Consider the following 23,181-nt stretch of genomic DNA (forward strand, 5'->3'; position numbering starts at 1 on the left):
GCGTTTCCGCTATACGGTGAGTAGCAGTATATCCTTTTCATAGTATTGTTATTATTTTATCCGTGTTTTCCATTGTTATATATTTCAGTTCTGGACTACACGTACGATCAATATAAAAAAATGCAACAGACCCACTGCCAGATGGTGTCCTTGTGAGTATTTTAAGGTTTTCGCACGATGTCTGACAGAGAGACAGTGTTGCCCAACGTAATCGTGCAGCGCTCCCTAAATATGGCAATGAGATCTGGCCGTCCCGGCGCCCCCTGGAAAAACGAGGAGCGCCGCTTAGGGTTTGGCAGACGCTGACCCCGCACCCCGCCTAATGAACGCGCCTACGCCGCGCTCTCTATATTACTTCTCACACTATCTGGAGCCGCCGCGGTGGCCGCGTCGTGACCTGGTATTCGAATCGCGCTGAGATTCGTGTTTGACCCTAAAAGACCTTAATTAGAGGCAGTCGTTGTACATTGATTGATTGTGCGGGGTGCTCTCCCTGGACGCGCCTGGCCGGCCGGTGAATAACGAGTCTGGGAAGCGGCCGCCCGCCGGCTCCGCCCGAGCCCGCCTCTGGAGCCACTGTACGGGCGCATCGACTGGCTCCAGCGCGACCGACGTAACTTCGCGAAACACGGCCGCGTTGGTTCCTGAGTCACGGACAAAGGTAGCCTGAAATTCTGGAAAATAAACGAGGGGCAACCTGTGTGGGACGAACTCACGAAAGCGAGAAGAACGAATGGTATATTTCGAGATATATTAGGGAAAGACTACAACTGTATCACTTAAACCGAAGTCAGAACACGGTTCCTCAGTGATCGTAGGCCCCACTCGCAATATTTATTTAAAACTGGGAAATGGCACAAGCAAATGTGTGACTCTGCACGGGTCGGGATTCCCTGACAACGTAGTATTAGCTGTTCCTCTCGTAGTAGACAATAGGAAGTAGGTTTCTTCAGAAAATCTGCATACCCTTCTAAGGAAACCAGAACTATGGTCCTCCGCATGCACACTTAAACAAGGAGATTCGATAGCTGAGCTCCTCGGGTTGCGTTGTGCGACCTCTTGCCAGTGATAGAGACGAAATAGGGCGTGAAATCATTATGAATACTACACGTGAAGAAATAACAAGTAATGGTCAATCCGTAGACAAAACACAACAATCTTACAATACGACGAATTTGGAACAGGTGTCACACACGAATACATCTGTAAGTTAGCAATAAGCGCTAAATACGTGGCTTTTCCTCGACATAATTCGGATACAATTTAGTTTATATTTAAATGTTATCATTATTTGTTTGTATACATAGTACTGTAGTAAGTATGTGCTCGATTTAGACAATTCACTATTAGAATTAAAATGGCAGCAGAAACATAAACCCTGGAGGGTACCGAGCAGATTGTATATAATACAGTCTCTTAGGTTTGGATGAACGACAAGTGACCTAGAAGTCTCGACGTGTTTCCAAGACAGCCATGAAACTCTGAACATGTACGGTACGCAAATCATTATTACTTTAGAGTTTTTTTTTCTTTTTGAAATTTGTGGTAAGTTCCTATGGGACCAAACCGCCGAGGTCATCGGTCCCTACGCTTACACACTACTTAATCTAATTTGCTGAGTGTCAAGTGCCAATCCCTGTAGCAAGTGTGCAGTTCTTCCATTTCATTTCATTTCACTATAGTTTTCTAGTGTAGTGTTTTTCCTATACACACACAAGCAGTTTGATGGTCCTTCCGGCGTTATCCATTATACCATTTACGTACAGGATGAACTGCAACGCCAACGATAAAACTTTGAAAGTTGTTGAGAGATATTTTCTGAGTATTTTCATATAAGCAATCCGTGCTTTCCGATGGCCCGTTACAGAGTAATAAAGTTTCGGTTTTGGTTTTGACTTGCTTTAGGGCGCAAAAAACAACTGGGGTCATCCGCGCCCAAGTCAAAACTAGAGAACACGTGGACCGAGAGGAGTTACAATCGACCATACGTCAGTTCCAACTGACGTAATAGAAGACAGCTAAGAACACGCTCGTGGAAAAAAGGCTAAAAAAGACACCATACAGAAACGGAGGTACAAAACTAAAAATTAAATGGCTTTCGCCATATTGCTTTAGCGGATAAAAAGTAAAACGCGGTCGACAGCCCGCGCGTGATTTGCTAAAACGGCAGATAAATCAGACGGCAAACCCAAGTTGGAACGTAATCGTTTAAAAATTGGACATTGCATCAGGAAGTGGCGGACAGTTAAAACTTGGGCGCAATGTGTACAAAGTGGTGGGGCAGCGCCACTTATCACTAAAATAAATAATAAAGCGACTACGGTTGATTCGATTTGTTATCGCAGCTACCTTCCCAAAAGCAAAGCAAGCTTGTGACATAGGCCCACGACAACCAAACCATACAGCACAAAACCCATGGTAATACAACAACCCTCACACGCTAGAGTTCTGTGAGGTGGTTCACTGAAAGAGAGTGTGGAATTGTAGCGAACGCCTTCTGAAAGTCAAATAATGCAACATCAAACTGGGTGCCGGTAAGTACTGCATTCTGGGTCCCGTGGATGAATGGAACGAGCTAGGTCTCCCAAGATAGTTTTTTGCAGAACGCAAGGTAAAGTAAAATCGTGTGGCAGTAATGGCTGGGAGATCCCGAAGGGCACATTGAGCCGCCTAATTAGAAACGTTTTCCCTCTCTTCTGCGCCCGTAGGCACCTTTCCCTTGCGAAGCATGAGAGCTGAGTGCGTAAGTGTATCTATTAAGCGTAGGTGACTGCGATGCGTTTGTGTGTTGTGTAATGTCATGTTCGTGTTGGAGGTTATGCGAGAAGAGAGAGGGTGAAACCCGGTGTCGGCGAATAGTCTACTCCTCTCGAAGAGTATCGCGGGAACCGCCGAGCTTCAAGGGAGCTTCACACATTTAACATTTACTGACAACACTAGTTCATCAGACCTTATATATACTGAAGCGACCACACACTATCAATAAAACTGACAAAAAGTGTCAACTGACAACTCGATTTTAAGGCTAACATGTCAAAGACCCAAAAGAAAGAGTGTGCTGCTAATATATTGCTATACGTTTGTCTACGTGGCCATCTTCAGCAGAAGCTCTTAAAATCTTTTACATGGCGCATTTTTTAAACTGACTGACCGCTTAATATAACATCAAATGTACGCATATAACCACAGGCTCCATTTTACACTACCACCTCCGCCCAAATTCTTTCCTATAATCACCGACCAGGCCATGCCCGCTCTCCTTCCCCCCCCCCCCCCCCCCCATACCCGAAAGAAACACAAAAGAAATTGTCAATCCACGCCTATTCCGCTCCCGTCTCTAATTAACACACAAGAGAAATTCACAAATTTTCACTAGCTCACACACAAACACAAAGAAAGTAGTGTCATAGGTTGGCAACACTCACAACGTGAACGAAAACAAACGATCAGACATAAACACTGTTACTATGCGGTACGAGAAACAGTTTACAAAAGTTAAGTGTAAATAATGCAGCGCAAGAAATAACTGCAGAATGGCAAAAACTGCCGAGTGCAAATGTGACTAGAAGTAACTTGCACACCAACTTTATAAACGAAACGTTGCTCTTAACTTAAAACAACCAAAAATGTACAAAAGTATGTAGGCAATTTGCAGAAAAACCACGGAAGATGTTTTATAAATAAATGCGAAACGCGTCTGGTGTAATTCTTTTTAATTAACTTGCAGTCACCTCAAGACGGATAACCAATAGCTTACAAGCAACAGAAAACAACAAAAAAGGGGAAATAGGTCGGATGAAAGCACGAACGACTGGTCACATGTTAACTTGCCGACTGAAATCAGAATCACGGACCCGAAAGGCTTCGTAAATTATTTTCCGATGAGATCTGCATCGTACAAGTTGTTTGTGCTGATGCGGGATAAAACAGAGAAGTAAAATACATTAATGCGAGAGCCTGTCGCATTTAACAAGAGATTCACATTAACTTCGTGATGTCTGGCAACAGGCAGGTCATTCTAATGCTCGAAGTTCAGTGCTGTATTCAGCAAGCACAATTAGTAAACTTCTATGGAAACCTGTGAAGCAATTATATCTGCCTAGCAAAGATCTGTTCAGGCAATTACCACAGAACATTTTTTTTTAGGCACTATGATAATTTGGTGAAACTGACAAGCATTTCGCAGACCTCTCACTTGACATTGCAGATATATGACGTTTTTCGAAATGGGGGGGTTCCTCAAAACTGCCATGTGATCCAACAATCTATATTATATTTTCAAATTAATGACGTAAGCAGTGTCATAGTAGATCCTCTGTTAACCATACTAAGGTGGCATATACAATGAGTAGACTTGCACAGGCCTATTAAAATTCTTTTATGTCAAAAGAGTCATTAAAAACTGAATCTCAAGGTTCACATACACAACGACGAATTGAAAGAATAAGCAGCGCACACTGGCTGGTTCCTGAAGCTCTTCAACATCTCAATGGAGAATATTGTCAAACCATCAACATCTGACTCGACATTTCCAGTGTGTATTGTCAATACTGAGAATATTTTGAGGTCCGTCAGTACTGCTCATCAGTATGCCTGGTACTGGCAATACGTGAATACACGCCCTCGGACGGTCAGTATACTGACTGTGTGACAATATTATTGAAGTGTGAGGGCCCTTTAACGTCCCCACCGGACAGACAAATCACCATCAACAGTATGGCACGCCCTCACTTAATGAGACACTGCGGAGCGGTTGGGAATTTAAGCCAGTACAGTGGCGCAAAGACTGGTGACGCTCACCCATTCAAACACTGGCCCCGCCCGACGGTGATCTGACGGGAACCGGTGTGTCCACCTCGGCACAGCCGTTAACAGAATGGACGGCAATTCCTACGGGTGTGTTTGACACGCGGGGTGGAACAGAAACGAGGTGAAATGATTGCCGCACGCTACGTACCCCCCAGATATTACGGCTCAGCAGAACGCACGAAAGGCTGACGGCAGTGACTAACTTCCCCGACACTTTGCCGGCGCACGCATCAGCCGCGGCGCGGGATGCGCCGGGCCACAGCGGGGGCGCGTGACTGCCGGCCTCGCGGACAACAAAAGGCGCGCCACCCCGGTGACGTGTTTGCCGACACGGCGCGCGGCGCGGCCGCCCCGCTGAGTTATGAGCTGTTTTACCGCCGGCCGGCGCTCGAGTGTCGCTCTGGCTTTTGTACCGCGTGCGCATGCCCGGCGCGGCCGCGTGCTCACCCTGCCTACTTCACCTCCTCGTACCCTCCTCCTCCTCCTCCTCCTCCGCAGCTTACCTCCATCGTGGGTTCTGGGGCTCGGTGGGAAGCTCAAAAGAGCTTTTCTTCTGCTCCCGTTGACGCCGATCAGCAGTCATTTCGTAGAGGACTTAAATTGTACTTACTGCACGGCAGGGCAAGTGTAGCGCCGGATGAAATACCACAAGTCGGCACAGTGATGGGATCTCAACTTTAATTCTGAAGGAGATCGAGTTAGAGTATAACATATGCAATATATTAGATCACTTTATTATAACTTGAACAAGATGAAATACTTAACTCTGTAACAACCCATGTGCACAGGAATGTCGTGTGCATTTTTTACCCTCACTGAACACCGACTTATCACTCGACACACTATAAGATAGACCGAGAGACGTGGCAGTGGTTAGCACACTGGTCTCGCATTCAGGAGGACGACGGTTGAAACCCGCGTCCGACAGTCCCGATTTAGGTTTTCCGTGATTTCCCTAAATCGCTTCAGGCAGATGCCCGGATGGTTCCTTTGAGAGGGCACGGCCCACTTCCTTCCCCGTCCTTCCCTAACCCGATGCGGCCGATGATCTCGCTGTTTGGTCCCCTTCCCCAAATCGACAAACCAACTAGTCTCCTATCTCAAACTACAACCGATTATAAACTATGCTACACGGTTCTGTGTAATACATCTCTCGTACGGCTGACTGCAGTAAGACGGTGCTGCCGTCTTTGGCGATGATTACAGTCTGGGGCCGAAAGGCACTCCGCTGTGACGTAAGCAAGCCGGCTGCAGCGCTGGGTGGCCTATGGAACTCCGGAGGGCGCGTCGACGGCGGCGTCTCTCATTCGTCGTTGCGTCTGCTTGTGGTTTCACCGCGGGGTACCAAACTTGTCTCGGGACCTCGCTCTTCGGTTACCACCATGGCAACCTGCAAGTTAAGCTCCATTTCGGGTCGTAAAGAGGTAAAACCAATTACTTCACCACGCACTGCCTCTAATCTTCTTTTTCCGTCCACATTCTTTCGTCTAAAATTACCTGGCGTAATAAGGTTACTGAATTGCTTAATACAGTAAGATGTTTGACGCTAGTTGAAAATATACTTTCCAGAAGGGTATGTCATACATTATCAGATTCTATACCATCACATGGAACTTGGGTAAAACGAATGGTTCCAGCTCGGCTGTTTAGTACTACAATGTTCCGTCAAGTTCAGAGGTGTACAAAATCACGTGCAGTGATTGCCCGAGTTATTACATCGGCCAGACAGGGAGAGCGCTCTCAGCTGGATATAAGGAACATACACCCACCAAAAGTGGTGACGGCACGCGTGGCTCGACTATTGCCGAGCACCTTGTTCAACTGGCCCGTGCTCCTAATCCACCAAATAACACAAAGCTATTAAATTGCGACGTTAAAAGCACTAGGATTGACATCCTTGAGGAGTTGCAAATCTTTAAACACCTGTTGCTTGATAAAGAAAACCTACAATTGAGAAACAAGAACTTTTTCGAAGGTTTTCAATCTTTGCTTCACCGGCCCTGATGTTACGTTGCCTTTGCAGTCGCCGACGCCTGACTCCACTTCCTTTAGTCAAATAGTAATGTATTCAAAATTGAGCAATAATTTTGCCGAGTAATAGCTAGTCTTTCTTACGGGCTCCGAATCCGTTTATAGGATTCTTCTCCTGAGAAGGAAATTCGGTTATATATTACGCCCTTAACAGTTTTAATGGTTACATTAATCCAGTTCCTAACGTAAAGGTAGCTACTGTTATGTATCTACATTTCCACGCGCACATATGCATGACCATCAGCGATGCCTCGGTACATAACCGCTCGCCGCGGTTAGTTCCGGCGCAGCTCTCGCGGCCTACCGACCTCGTCCACGCAGTGGGGCCTGCAGTTTCTCTTCACCCCAAGTAATGTAGATTTATGACTGGGTACTGTGGTGCGACAATTTTATACCTGAGATGGCCAAACTTTGACATGCATTAGTTTAGTGTCAATAGCTTATGAAGAAGGCCAAATTACTTTGGCTGAAACCGAGGTAAATATTGGTTTCTATTTGCAACTGAGGCTGACGTATTATATGTATAACAAGAAATCCCTTCGCAACAAAGATAAACTACGCCACTACCAAACGGTTCTTCCAGAAGCACACTACGTTGTTGAAAAAGCATGTCGTCGAGAAAAAGGAACGGCAAATTCTTCGGAATGAATTCGGACCCGAGGTCCTAGATGGTATCTGGATGCACAAAAGTTGAGGAGAATTGTATTCCATGACGGAACATTTTATTTCTTTGCACGAAGAGAGATCTGAAATTTTATGCAGGAATGAACAACTCGCAATTAACCGAGACAATCTTGGACATCATAAATGGGACCCGATGGCTAGTTGGCACTCACAAGGATCTCAAGGAAACTGTTACTGACCCAATGGAACCTGCACAGACGACATGGCAGACATGTAGATATAAGATCGTCTCTCATGCGTTCACGCCCAAATAACAAACAGAAAGAAGTCTGGAATTATATTTAAAAAAGCACGGACACTAGAACGATGACAGTTCAATAGCGATATGGCGAAGTATTGTAAAGATAAGAACAACAAAGAGACTTACGTTAACTAGGGATTGTACGTCCTCTTTGAACGGCCAAATGGGATAATAACAAGAAGAAGAAGAAGTCGTATTACAAAGGAAGGGATCACGCAGAAAATCCACGTGTATAGCTTTCTCGTAATTTTCTCGATGGGACGCACCTGCCGTTTACAAAGCGCCATAGATTACACCGCACAGGGCGCCGAATACCTGATCTACCCCAGGCGGCAGGCGGCGGCTGGGCGCTGCTACGCATGCGTGCCGAGCGTGCGTCGCCATGCGTGGCGCCTCGCCCACCGGGCTGCGTGACTGACATAAGCCGGCACCGCGCCTTAGCCACACGTCACCTCGAGGGGGGCTGCTGTGCTTCTGGCTGCCGCTGACCGCCTCAGTACAGCTCATAATATAGGCGGGAGAAAATCTGATCCTGTAACCTAAGTCTAAGCGAGCAGCCTCTGAAGATGTCGCGGACTTAAGATCTGCTGGTAATACGCATACGATCACAGAAACTGCTGCCTAAAGGCATATTTATGCATATTGTGGGCACTGCGCTTCTTCTTATTAGGCGTAGTGACCCGAATTTCACTCCCCCCGTCATCGGGTTCCTGTTACAGCAATTTACGGATCGTCCACATATTCAGCTTTAAGAATTTGAAAGTACGTTCAATAACAGCGTCCTTCGACAAAGTTGCTCTTTTTCTTCTTACAGGGCTAAATACTACAAATCCTGTACAACAAAAAGTGAGGTCCTCCATATAAGCATTCAAAAATTCCATTGAATTTCGATTACATGATAAATCACAAAATTTTAAAGACAGTAGGCTGAGCTAAATATCTACGAATTACAACTACAAACAATTCAATTCGAAGCATCACACCGAAAATGTTGTTGGGAAGGTGAATCAAAGACTGTGTTCAACTGGCCGAATACTTGGGAACATACTATAAATCTAACACAAAGACTACCTACAATATGCTCGACCGTCTTCTTCTGGAGAACAGCTGCGCGGTACAGGATCCGTACCAGATAGGATTGTCGGAGGACACGGAGAAAATTCAAAGAAAGGCAGCTCGTTTTGAGTGATCGCGAAATAGGGGAGGAAGTGAGACGGATAAAATAAATGAGTTGCGACGGAATTCAGGAAGCAAGGGTTTTCGATCATTTCGCGAAATTTCCATCACTAACTTTCTTCTTCGAATGAGAAAATATTTTGATGGCGCCTTTCTACATAGAGAAAAATGACCATATTAATAAAAAAAAATCAGAGCGCGCACGGAATGATTTAGATGTTCATTTTTACCACTAACCGACGGGAGGCCCTAGTCTCACGACATTTATTTAACACGTGCTGCTCCAGAGTGGAACGCTTGATAAATAGCTTGGACGTGGTCGCACGAACAATGAAGTATTAATTGCAAAATGATCGTGTAGATGTAGAGCACACTTGCGGAAGCAGAAGGGGAGGTGTGCGGAAGAACCGGTAATAGTACGAGATACAAGGAGACACTTAAGTTGGATTCTGAAGTTAAAGAAGCAGTTTTGAAAAAGAATAAGGTATTTAGAGTATAGTCTCAACAGAGGACATCAGTAAGAAATATAAAGTGAGAAAGAGGGAGACACAAATAATAGTTCTAAAGTAAAAGACAAAATGGATGGAAAAATGGTCAGATGATGGAATAGGATAGTAAAGGAAATAAGAAAGTGCTGTTTGGAATGATCAGGAGAAGAGAACTGGCTGATATTGTAAATATGGTTAATAATGATAGGAATAAAGTAGCAGATGGGGAGGTCGTCATCGAGCTGTAGAGGAGATATTTTGATGACTTGTTGAATCGAGACGGAAGCATGGAGAAAAAAAATGGTTCAAAATGGCTCTGAGCACTATGGGACTTAACTTCTCAGGTTATCAGTCCCCTAGAACTTAGAACTACTTAAACCTAACTAACCTAATGACGTCACACACATCCATGCCCGAGGCAGGATTCGAACCTGCGACCGTAGCGGTAGCGCGGTTCCAGACCGTAGTGCCTAGAACCGCTCGGCCACTCCGGCCGGCAACAGTGGAGAAAGATAAGAGATATAGAGCAGATGGAGGGTGAAATGGAACTGGAAAAAGATTTAATAGGGATTACATTACAGACCTTGAAAGACCATGAAAGCGGGAAAGGCACCACATTTGGATGAAATAAGTGTGAAAAGGATAAGCGCAGCTGAAGAGGTGCGGACACGGTGGCTGTGTAGAGTTATGAGAGCTATGTGGAAGGAAATGATAACTCCGGAAGACTGGAATAAGGGAATAGTTGTACTTGTCTTCAAGAAGAGAAGTCAAAAGGAAGTAAAAATCTGTAACTTCATGTGCGACTGTGTAAAAATCTATGAAATGGTTCCGGAGAGACGAATCTGGATAACATGGACTAGCAGTTAAAAGAAAAAACAATACGGCTTCAGGCCAGGAAAGTCCAAAGTAAGAGCGGTATAGGAACATTACTCTGACTACCTGAGAGACTTGCTGACAGGTTTCTTGGATTTAGTGAAATCATATGACACTGCATCCAGAAACCACATTTGGAAGATACTGATAAGGAAATGGATGGAGAAGGAAATTGTTCTGAGGATAAAAGAATTCTCCCACCGAGCGAGGTGGCGCAGTGCGCAGTGGCTAGCACACTGGACTCGCATTCGGGAGGATGACGGTTCAATCCCGCGTCCGGCCATCCTGATTTAGGTTTTCCGTGATTTCCCTAAATCGCTCCAGGCAAATGCCGGGATGGTTCCTTTGAAAGGGCACGGCCGACTTCCTTCTCCGTCCTTCCCTAATCCGATGAGACCGATGACCTCGCTGTCTGGTCTCCTCCCCCCAAACAATCCAACCGACCCCAACAAAATTGATTCAAAGTTACAATTGAAAGAATTCTCCCAGCGAAGTGTAAGCTGTGTAAGAGTATCAAGAGAGAGAGAGACAGGATGGCTGACAGAGAGAAACAGTTTGTCAAATGGAAGCTCATAACGTAATTTTTTTTTGTGCAAGGTTGTTCGATTATACCCGAGTAAGCGAAAGTAGATAACCGGCAGTAAAACAGAGTGATTGTTAATATATTTAAAAAAAAAAACAGCCGACACAGGAAAATTACTTTGAAAAATATTTCTATGTCTTGTCAGCGTCGAGGTCATTAGAGAATGAGCATAAGGAAAGGAAGGCGGAGGAAATCGGCCGCGAAATCAGTTACAGAATCATCTCGGTACTCGCGTCAAATGCTTTGGGGGAGCCGCGGAAAACCTAAACGACGGTGACCGAGACTAAGCCGGCAGCGTGCTCGTGCCCGGGCACAGGAGTGCGCGCGGCGCGGCGCGGCGCTATTTCGCGACCTAGGACAGCGGCGAGGGTCAAGGCCGCGCCCGCGCCGGCCACTGCTCGGACGGCGGCCGCGCCGCGCCTTCCGCGTGAGCCTGCCGCTGCCGCTGCCGCCGTGTACCGCCGCTCGCCACTTGCCGAGTGAGACGTAAGCTCTGCTCAGCGAGCTGCTTGCCAGCACAGGCCGGTAACCACCGATCGCCAAACACTCCCATATAACGCGGATATCTTGTCAACAGCTGCAGGTCTGCGTAGCGCATTGGCACGCACTAGAGTGAGGCTTCTCTTCTTTTTCTGTACAGAAAGCAGATGGCAGTCATAAGAGTCGAGGGGTATGAAAGGGAAGCAGTGGTTGGGAAGGGAGTGAGACAGGGTTGAAGCCTATCCCCGATGTTATTCAATCTCTATATTGAGCAAGCAGTAAAGGAAACAAAACAAAAGTTCGGAGTAGGCATTAAAATCCATGGAGAAGAAATATAAACTTTGAGGTTCGCCGATGACATTGTAATTCTGTCAGGGACAGCAAAGAAATTGGAAGAGCAGTTGAATGGAATGGACAGTGTCTTGAAAGGAGGATATAAGATGAACACAAACAAAAGCAAAACGAGGATAATGGAATGTAGTCGAATTAAGTCGGGTGGTGCTGAGGGAATTAGATTAGGAACTGAGACACTTAAAGTAGCAAAGGAGTTTTGCTATTTGGGGAGCAAAATAACTGATGATGGTCGAAGTAGAGAGGATATAAAATGTAGAATGGCAATGGCAAGGAAAGCGTTTCTGAAGAAGAGAAATTTGTTAACATCGAATATAGAATGAAGTGTCAGGAAGTCGTTTCTGAAAGTATTTGTATGGAGTGTAGCCATGTATGGAAGTGAAACGTGGGCGATAAATAGTTTGGACAGTAAAAGAATAGAAGCTTTCGAAATGTGGTGCTACAGAAGAATGCTGAAGATTAGATGGGTAGATCACATAACTAATGCGGAGGTATTGAATAGAATTGGGGAGGACTTTGTGGCACAACTTGACTAGAAGAAGGGATCGGTTGGTAGGACATGTTCTGAGGCATCAAGGGATCACCAATTTAGTATTGGAGGGCAGCGTGGAGGGTAAAAATCGTAGAGGGAGACCAAGAGATGAATACACTAAGCAGATTCAGAAGGATGTAGGATGCAGTAGGTACTGGGAGATGAAGAAGCTTGCACAGGATAGAGTAGCATGGAGAGCTGCATCAATCCAGTCTCAGGACTGAAGACCACAACAACAACAACAACACATATCTGTAATGTCTTCATCCAAATACACTGCTGTTTATGAAATTGTAACACCCAGAAGGAATGTTATGAATCACTCCAAAATTGGAGGATGCACAGACAGTAGAACCGTCATAAGTGATTAAGACTGACTGCACTTAGCGCTAACAGCGCCCACTTTTGTGTGCCCGGACAGGTCATAGCTAAGCCACGCACAGTCGGCGCAGAGCCGTCAAACCGACTGGAAACGTGAGAGATAGTGCCGGTACGCTCCGTCGGCGTCAAAGGGCACAATATCAGCATCGAAATGGTTTCGAACGTGGCTGAAAGACTGGTCTCCGTCACACGGATTTGTCGCACCGTGACATGGCGGTTCGAACATGGCGCGCTGCTGCGACAACGACGCGTGTGTTGAACAACTGGAAAGAAGAGGGTCGTACACAGCGACAAGCGGATACCGGACCACACAGTGTGACCACAGCACGGGCTGACCTCCATCTTGTCCACGTGGCCGTAAACGACACAACGGCCTCGTCCACAGCGTTGCCTCGACGTCGAAGCACTGTGACGAATGTGGACATAGCTGCGTAGACGGTGCCTTCTGCTGGGGAATGGACTGATGGCACGAATTCCAGAGTGCCCGCTTCCACTGTCCAGAAAACGCCAACGCGTCAGACTGCTATGGACATATATACGCCGTCGCTGAGGTGCTGAACAGCAAAATTTAGTGTTTTCAGACGAGTGCCGCTTCAGTTTGTTCTGTGTTAGACGCTACCGCGGTGACAGCTATCGGGCAGACTACATTGTTGAGCGGCATAGCGGACAAACGTCAAGTGTAACGCTTAGGGGCGCCATTGGCTGTAACATGAGATCTCGCCTCCTTGGCGCCGAGAGCAATCTGAACGGCAACCGCTACGTCAGTGACAGCTTAGAGTCCGAGGCAATGTCCCTCCTGCAGGCAGCTCCCCGTGCCATGTTTCAGTAGGACATTCGCCCGACTACGCGTGGAGAGGAAATTGCGACTCCTCTTCGAAGAACGACAGATGGCACTGCTTTCTGTGCCCTGCACGTTCGCTTGACATCTCTCGTCGGGGATATGCTCTGTTGCCAACTTGTTCGTTCTGGTCCTCCTGAAACCACTGTCGATGCTTTGCCTACAACCGCGTGGCTGTGTGTTCCCCCGTAATATATCCAGGCCGTCTTTGACTCCGTGTTACGACGTCTTGAGGCCCTCATTGCACCACATGATGGCTACTTAATTCTAACGGTCAAAGTACACGTACAGTTTGTACTTCTAATCATTTGTGTACATAAGGACGCAATTATTGTTTATCACCTGAACAAAGGACTAAAAAGTGACGATTTGTTTCATGCTTTCTCGGAAAAAAGTGACAGCGTGAATTCCGTTGCAGACTTAAAAAGAGGCGGATTACATGAAAATTACCATGCATCCAGCGTAACGGCTACGATGGTCAAGTTAGAGAAATTCTGGCTTATACAGATGATCAGTGACAGCCTATCTTCTCTTGCTATATGGGCGAATAGAATAGGACACAAGGGGTCAGGGAAAGAGAAGGTGGCGGAGGGGGAGAGGGCTCGATACTGCAGCCTAGTACACACGTATTTCTTTGCTTTAGACAAGTTCCAGAGCTGCATTTTTGTCTATTTGTATTTCATTCTTTGCGACAAGCTTCGGGGTCGCAGTGCCGTTCTAAACCGCTCATTCTTGTAGTCAGCCAAACTGTTAAGCTAGAACTTCGCATCGTCCCAGGTAAAGCTACGGACCCACAAATAAAATCTCTTCTCCTTCGAAAATGATGGAGAAGATTATGGTACACACGTGACCTCTACCACACAGCGTGCGGTAAGCTGTGGAGAACATATGTAGGTGCCGGTCTTTATTTCCCTCCATAACACGCTAACTGTCTTATGTAAACTTGCGCGAAATTCGAACTTCCTGACAACTTAAGACTGTGTTCTGGACCACGACTTGACTCGGGAATCTTACGTTTCGCGGGCAACTCTCTTATCGACTAATCTATCCAGGTATGACCAGCTCTCACAGCGTCAATTCTGCCAGTACCTCTATGTGATACTGAATTGATTGGCTGGAAGGAATATGTGTTACTGGAGTTTATGTAATGCTAGAAGATGAATTTATCAACGGTCGAGCTGTTTATGTACACCCAATCACATTCGTCAACAACGCATTTGCAGGTAATTCATGTTTAAGAATTTGAATCGTAATTCCTGTTCCAAGGAGCGATTTTCCTCCGACCTACGCCTTTCACGGAGCTCTACAAAAATGCAACGAAGTATCTCCTATAATTGTGAAATGTTAAAGTAGAAGCTACAAGAGTGGATTTCATCTTTCAGGTAAAATTCCACTATTCACAATCCCAGTGTAGTACCTACTAACAGTAGTGGAAAGCTAATTTTAGCATCCATTGCTAAATAAAAATCATCTATAGTGACGGCAAAACACTAGCCTATTATCCGCAGTAACTCACCATTTGAGATGTAGTCTTCAGGTTTCTGCTCTAAAGTAGTTGGTCAGACTTACCTGAAACAGATAAATAGCGCGAATAAATTGTTGAACAAATGTAGCATACAGTATGAAGCAAGATGTTAGATTAGTCAAAAATAATGCGAACGCAATATTAAAGTGGCTGTTGTGGTTTTTGCCCCAGCTCACGCCACGGTGAATGAAAACCCATTCTAATAGTTGTCAAGAAACACTGTACGAAATTAATTAGTTTACGTGTGATTTAATATGTATTATCTATCATACTTTTGAAATGGACAATGGCAATAAATCTACAGGAGTTGAGGCTTCGTCGGCACTGCCTACATCTGCATTGCGTGACCGTAACATATTCGTTCCGTGAGCGAGCGAGACAAGAAAAGTGGACTGAGCGAACCCAAAGTGATCGAAACCAAGTGTTTGCGAACTCTTGGAGCTGAAAATCGTATTAGATTTTTAAGTGTTTCTAACGCAATTAGCGGTACGTTTGATGCCCTGGCGATGGAATTTTTTGCTGGCAAATTACAGTAGCAGCTCATGTTTATTTGGCAGATTATTACAGTGACTTTTCAGTTTTAGATATAATTAAATCTTCGTCACATAAAACGAATGTTTCTTCCGAAACTTGCAGAAACATGTGGAGTGCTTGTTAAAACTTAGTAATTAAAAGAAAAAGCAACGTACCCACAATTGCAGGAGCAAGACATACGAGCAGTTAAAAGTATCGCTCTCTTGAGATAATATTAAATGTCAATCGATGGGTCTTCTGATACGTAAATAATATGTTCCACCTAATCTATACGCCAGAAGTACATAGTACGGTATGATGAAAAAAATGGCTCTGAGCACTATGGAACTTAACATCTATGGTCATCAGTCCCCTAGAACTTAGAACTACTTAAACCTAACTAACCTAAGGACATCACACAACATCCAGTCATCACGAGGCAGAGAAAATCCCTGACCCCGCCGGGAATCGAACCCGGGAACGGTATGATGAGAATAGTTTGTTACAAAACTATGTACCGTCATCGCATACAGATGCCACAAGACGTAAGCGTCACTGCTGCGATACTGAAAAAGCATACAGCTAGAAAATTTAATAAGCGGAAGATTCAAAGATTCTCTGAAACTGTGAAGAAAATATCATCACTGAATTGATATTAACCAAATACTATGACTACATCTGCACAAACCGTTGCCAGGAAACAGCACAGCAAATTACGCGAGATATAAATCCCTTTGTCTTTCCTTTTCGTATGTTCCATATAAGCTACTAAATTGTTGCATGAAGGACTATAGAAAAAAGAATATACGTGCATTGCCAATTATATAGCTATGGCTCAAAGTGTTACAGTTTCCTATTCGTTTACGGAAAACAGAGTGCACAGTTTCGAGAACAGAAGACAGGTTGGTGGTGAACATGATCATATGGGCTAGACTGAGGCGAAACAACGAAAACGAAACAGAGTTAAAATCAAGATGCAGGACACGCTACATAAGAGCAAACCAAGCAGCGAATTCAATTGGAAGTGTTACTGTAAATAAGGAAACTAAAAGTAATAGTACAGATTTTAAAGCAATTTCAGACGGAGCAGTAACACTTCTTTTAATAACAGGCAAAAGGTATTCTGCAGCAATCACTAAAATCTACTCATCTGTAATTTACGGTCGTCACTGTTTTCAGTTATTCAACCCCAATAGTCAAACGAACAGTAATGAGCCTTTCTGCGTACTTATGCGCATCACGTCAGATTTATTTACGTTCAGATTCAAGTGCCACTCGCTACACCAGTCGTCGCCCTCTACAGGCATTCCCACATCTCCCTGTAGCCTTCTGGCGTTGCTACCTTGCTGTTGACTAGCGGTTCTTAGTATATGCGCCCTTTTTAACGTCCACTTTTATCGTCGAACCAATGTAACGTTTTTAAGGGTAATATGGAATTAAAGACATTAGCAATCAGTGGGCATTGATTTAAATCAAAGGGGGAAGCTGAAAATTTGTGCCGGACCGGGACTCGAATGCGTGTGTCCCGCTTACTAGGCAGATTCGCTGACCACTACGCCATCCGGACACAGTGGTCACCACAACTGCACGGACTACCCTAGCAAGCCTGCCGTCAGACCCAAATTCTCAACTCACACCACACACCGCCGATACAGCGGGCCTGCTCATTAGCCACATTACTCACGGCACCTCGCTGTTTCCCATAAGAGGAGTTCGAGCTAAGTGTGCATCTGCACATGGATCATTGGCCGTCATCGCCATAATTATATACACTATTATTATTATTATTATTATTATTATTATTATTATTGGTGTTTTGCCCTTAAAGAGCGCATTTGGACTAAACTACATGGCCAGTTCCTTTTGCTGCCTTCCTTGCTGCCCAAACTTCCCTCATTCGCTCGCTGTGTTTCTGTTTCCGGTCCTCTGTCCATGCTTCTTGTCGGCTTTGTGTCTTCGGCTTCATCTTGATTGCCTTTTTGGTTGCCCATATTTCTTTCATCTTCTGGCTGTGATCTTGCTTGCGTTCTTCGGTCCATTTTATGCCTGTTCGTTTGTCACATTGTATCTCATGTAGTTTACTTTTCTTAATGATGTTTCTGAACTTTATTCTGTCGTTTATTGTGTCTGCTGTTATGTTGAGTTGGTTCAGGTCGTTTTCTACCTCTGCCACCCATTTGTTGTTTCTAGTGGTTACCCAGTCAAAGATCTGTTTGGTCAGCCTGTGTGATGGCACTCTGTATAGGTGTCCATAGAATTGTAGTCTGCGTTTTCTAATCTTTTCTGTGATTGTCTCCGTATGTTTGTACAGTTCCTCTGTAGGTTTTTTGATCCATATTCCATTGTTGTTAGCTGCGCCAAATATTTTCCTAAGTATTTTCCGTTCTACTTTTTCTAATTGTCTGATACGTGTATGCCCTAGGATTAGTGTGGTCTCTGCTGCATATAGTGCCTCGGGGAGCACCACCGTGTCGTAATGGCGTAATTTGGCTTTTTGTGAGATAGACTTCTTGTTGTAATGATTCCACACTACTTTGTATGCCTTGTCCAGTTTAGTCTTTCTTTCTTCGTTTGAGTCTCTGTTATGTCCACTCATTTGTAGTGTTTCACCGAGGTATTTGAAGTTTGCCGTTTTGTAAATCGTGCCATACTTTGTGTTCAGAGATGAGAGTTTCTTTGTGCTCATAAACTGTGTTTTTTTCGTAAGAGATCTGTAGTCCAGTTTTGGAAGCGATTTCGTGCAGTTTTTCAATAGTGTCTTTTGTTTCCTTTATACCTTTCGTGACAATCGCCAAATCGTCTGCAAAAGCCAGGCATTTAATCTGTAGGTTTCCTAAGGTTATCCCCTGTTGTGATGTTTCCCATTCTTTTATGACCTTATCTAACACCAGATTGAAAAGGAGAGGTGAGAGGCCATCGCCTTGTCGGACACCTGTGCGAATTTCAAAGGGCTCTGATAGTTCCCCACAGAACTTTACTTTGGAGGTCGTGTTGGTTAAAGTTTGCTCTATGATAACCCGTGTTTTGTTGTCTACTTTGTATTCTGCTAGAATTTTGAAGAGAGTTTTCCGGTCGAAAGAGTCGTACGCCTTTTTGAAGTCAACAAAGGTAATGATCAGGTTCTGTTTGTGTTGTAAAATCATTTTCAGGTTCCAAATTTGTTCCGCACAAGACCGCCCTTTACGGAAGCCTGCTTGGCATTCCCCAATCAAGTGGTCGGTCTGGCATTCTAGTCTGTTCAGTAAAGCTTTAGAGAGGATCTTGTATGTGACCGGTTGTATATATATATATAATGTGTGTGTGTGTGTGTGTGTGTGTGTGTGTGTGTGTGTGTGTGTTATCGATAGCTACGATGCCACAATGTAGGTCCGCTCTGCTAGGTTGGTACCACGAGAGACCGACGACAGCGCCCTCTAGCTGCTTCAGTCCATTTCATCAGGTGCAGACAGCCAGGACACTTCGCTTCAACTTCGCACCACCTTGCCAGTTATGTAATATGTCTGCATATGTTAATCCACTAGTAAAGGTGCTTAAACCATATTTGCGGAACCGAGAGATTAGTATCTTCTCCTGTTCCTGTTCGTGTTCCTTACCCACGCGCCGTCTCCCAGGCGGGATACAAAAGTGTCTGTTCTTTTGGACCTGAACGGATCTCACATACACGTAATATGGATTAGTTGCAACAAAAATGACAAGTACTTCGAATAAAATAATATTTATTTGCATGAAAAACTGATTTCAAAATTAACCCAAAACTTCTTGAAGTAACTTAAATTTAAAATAACGTAATCAAATAGGAATTTAAATTTTAAATTTTAATGAGATGAGTAGTACTGTATTCCGTTTGTGCATATATACTCAATATTGGCCTTTATGGGTGAAAGTTGATTTCCCATGAAGGTTTGCCTTAACGTCTCTTGTGGTATTTATTGTTTTGTCGACACATCAGCTAAGAACCTGGTTTCGCACGTATATGAAGTTGTAAATTGCAAAACTACCAGCAGAGCCTTCTACATCTACATTTATACTCCGCAAGCCAACTTGCGGTGTGAGTCGGAGGGTACCTTGTGTACCTCTGTCACTTCTGCCCCTCCCCCCCTCCTGTTCCAGTGGCGAATAACGACTGCCGGTAAGACTCCGCGTGGGATCGAATCTCTCTAATTTTATCCTCACGGTATTTCCGCAAGGTTTATGGACGACGAAGCAATACATTTGTTGACTCTTCTAGGCACGTAAGTAAGCAACACCGTGACGGAGAACGCCTCTCTTTCAGCGTCTGTTGCTGGAATTGGTTGATCATCCTCGTGACGCTTCCGTGCTTACTAAAGGAACCTGTAACGTGCATTTGACAACAGTTGAGGCTACTCATCTTTTAAACTACACCAGAATTCTGATAATAATTTTAATTTAAATTTTTCTTCCAACGCCAAATCGGATGCCAGGTCAGTTAACCCTTTGAATAACAGAGGTTTCTGCCTGAAACCAGCATTTTATCATTTCTTTAAGGTACCAGTGCCTTCCGCATAAAACCATCCGTACTATATAAGATCGAGACCTCTGGTGATACAATGAGACACCTGTAGGTACACAGTGCACCGTAGCAGTCAGTTGCAGCGTTCAAAGCAACAGTCGGGGCGGAGATAATGCTACGTAATTGTAGGAGATTGTGACGTGCTTTCTTATAGTGACCACATTGATGAATCTAAGGGTACTGTAACGTAAAATTCAGTCTATACTGCTGCTTTTACGGTTGATTTCGAAATGAAACCACTGAAGCAGTATGTACTTTTGATATAAATTTCTTAAATAGTAGGCCCATTTTTGTTTATTATGTAGGACTTTGATTTTTTTGGATTTTCTGAGACGATGAAAGTTTCGAGATGTGGATTTAGTCCAGGAAAAAGGCGAAACTGCTTTCAAATATATTTCATGAAGCGATGGGTGGTTGAAAAGTTTATGTCCCAGTTATTCGAAAGAGAAGCCACCTCCTTAAAATAATTGACTGTTTACTCTTTGCTAGTTTCTTCTTGTATGCGTTGCTTGCTATTACAACAGTCAGTTCTTTGAAATTTTTTTAATTTTTTTATGTTGTTGGGACTCAAAGGGTTAAAGTAGCGAATTATTCTGCTGACATGATCGAAGGTGGATCTGATATTTAATCAGATTTTCATTTGGAAACTGCTGCATAAAAGCTTAAATCAAGTCTTCAGGTACTGAATAACTCTTTCAATAAATGTCTCCCTCATTCCAACCCGTGCCTCTCGTTAAAAAAAGAAAAAAACCACCTATTATTGTTGGGTACGAATCGAACACATGGCCGGTTTCTGCCTGGTCTTACAAATACGGTTTCATTCGTTGCGAGTGTCGCTGTGGCAGTATCAACTGTACTGCCTACAGAAGCGTTTCTTAATCTGTGTTTGTTTCTTAATCTGTGTTCCGTGGAACCCTGAGTTTTCATGGAGATCACTAGAGCGTTTCGCGAAACTTAGTTACATTTTTCATAACGTTCAAAAAATAATTAACATCAAAACAAATTAACATGTCTGCAAAATTAAAATAAACTAGAAAAACAACTAACCATTACTTCGAACTTATTAATTTGGATAGTTGGTACGAATGTGACGCCAACGAATAAGCATGTATTTATTGCGACATCGGCCTTTATCTGGTACGCCGCACTTTCAAATCCGCGCGCCGCCTGTTACGCCACCGCGTTTCCTGCAGCCGCCGCCGCGGCAAGAGGGCGCTGCCAATGAGATGAAGCATTCCCTCTCCGGAGCTGCGGCGGTAAGTTCGAACATCCGTGCATTCAGCCCCTTTTTGTGGGTTTGCCTGTCGAATAAGTTTTACACAGTTTCATAGTGGCCAGGGCTCGACATCTTCTGAATAGACATTGTATTGAAGAGTGGCAGATTTATAAATCTTTTATATCTGTACATATTTATACATTAAAACCTTCTCTTAACAACTGGCGCTGAAAACTACCGCAACAAAGTTATGTTTTCTTTGTACTATTTGACACTAGATGCAGACTAAATTAATATCTGAATTCTCTCTTCTCGAATGGTATCTCTTTGCTCGCTGCTGCATCCACTAAAGAACCACACAGCGTGCCAGGACGACATGACATTCGTAAGATACCACACAGAAACTAGCAGATTCCTATCCAAAAATAACGGGTTGAAATAGGGGAGACATTTACTGAAAAACAGCTTCACACAGCTTCCGGCGTTACCCACTGGAGTAGGTAAACAGGAAAAGTAGCAACGAAAGGGCCGACTCGCGACAGAGACGACTCAGTAGAGAGGGCGCAGGGAGGTGTGCCGAACGCACAATTAACCCAGTTCCCGGGGCGGCACATTTCGCGAAGTGACGCAACCGCGGTGCCGGGGGCGGACGAGGTATACGCGCGCGGGCGCCTGCGTGTTTTCCTTCTTTCTTTTTTTTTCCACGGTGATGCCGCGGCTGCCGGCCGGCAGTTAATAACCCCACATGCCCGACCAGCTTCTTTTTAGCCGGCTCCCATGCTGCCGTGTGTCTCTGCGCCCGCCTCATCTCAACAGCTGCTGTGATAACATTTTTAACCGTGGCGTGGAATTCTGCGTATTTTAAACGCTAATCTAAATTATGCCCCCGCAGCTCCGAAATTAAAAGGGATCGCTGTAGGGAAATATTTCATCTTCGCCAAATGTTGAATGCACGCTCGCTGGTCCGCATAACGGGGAAAGACAGGGAAATCGAGGGCAAGAGGAGCAAAATATAGCCGTGTCCCATTTACGGTTAAGAATGCTTTTAGCGCTCCGTGCGCACCGGCTCGCGATGACAAACGGTGTCGGCGCGTGGCAGGACGGCAGCGGCGTTAAACTCGCAAGAGTGCATTCCGCAGCACTCTGCGTCTCAGGCCACAACTGTCTGCAACAAGCGTTCGACCCGACTATCCTGAACAGTCGACTGTAGAAACTTCCGTTCTGCCACACTGTTCAACGGATTAGTCGGCACCTCAGCAAGTTCTTATCAATTTTTTTTTTTTCGTTGTAGATCTCAGTTCATGTGCAGCTCTCTTCTCATTTGTGCATAATCATTGAAATCAACATCATTTTGAACCCGTTAACTTTGTTCAAATGGTTCAAATGGCTCTGAGCACTATGCGACTTAAGTTCTGAGGTCATCAGTCGCCTAGAACTTAGAACTAATTAAACCTAACTAACCTAAGGACATCACATACATCCAGGCCCGAGGCAGGATTCGAACCTGCGACCGTAGCGTTAACTTTGTTCTACCTTCGTCTCCCTCTACAGTCCACCCCCCCCCCCCCCCCCACACACACACACTCCCCACAATAACCAACTTAATAATTCCTTACTGCTCACGACATGTCATCTCAAGTGAACCGTCCTTTCAATGAAGGTGTGCCAAAATGCTCTTTTCTGTACGACACTATTGAGCGCCTCATCGCTGATTGCCTAGTCCACTCTTCTAGTCCTCAACAATCTTGTTGTCTGTCTTGTTTATCCTTCACGTCTCACTTTCGTGTAAGACTACACTCCAGCTAAATACTTTCAGAAAAAACTTTTTATTATTTTAATTTATTTTCGACGCAAACACATTTCTATTTCACAGAACAGCCTATATTTCTGTCTGAATTTTACATTCTCATCTGCCTTCATCATTTTTCT

At 44.6% G+C, this 23,181-nt stretch overlaps 1 protein-coding gene across 3 annotated transcripts in view; it reads right to left on the reverse strand.

The window, feature by feature from the left end:
* The window catches only part of LOC126092535 (protein dachsous-like), a 590,094-nt gene that overhangs the window by 351,834 nt on the left and 215,079 nt on the right, over positions 1–23,181 (reverse strand). Inside the window, exon 3 of one of the 3 annotated variants that reach the window (XM_049908184.1) lies at positions 12,612–15,036. The exons of the other annotated variants lie outside the window; for them this stretch is intronic. Coding sequence (XP_049764141.1) covers positions 15,001–15,036 — 36 coding nt within the window. The 3' untranslated portion in view covers positions 12,612–15,000. Of the gene's footprint in view, positions 1–12,611; positions 15,037–23,181 lie in introns of those variants that run through there. 3 annotated transcript variants of the gene reach the window in all.

The sequence above is a fragment of the Schistocerca cancellata genome, chromosome 7, assembly GCF_023864275.1.
Source record: "Schistocerca cancellata isolate TAMUIC-IGC-003103 chromosome 7, iqSchCanc2.1, whole genome shotgun sequence".
Taxonomy (NCBI): domain Eukaryota; kingdom Metazoa; phylum Arthropoda; class Insecta; order Orthoptera; family Acrididae; genus Schistocerca; species Schistocerca cancellata.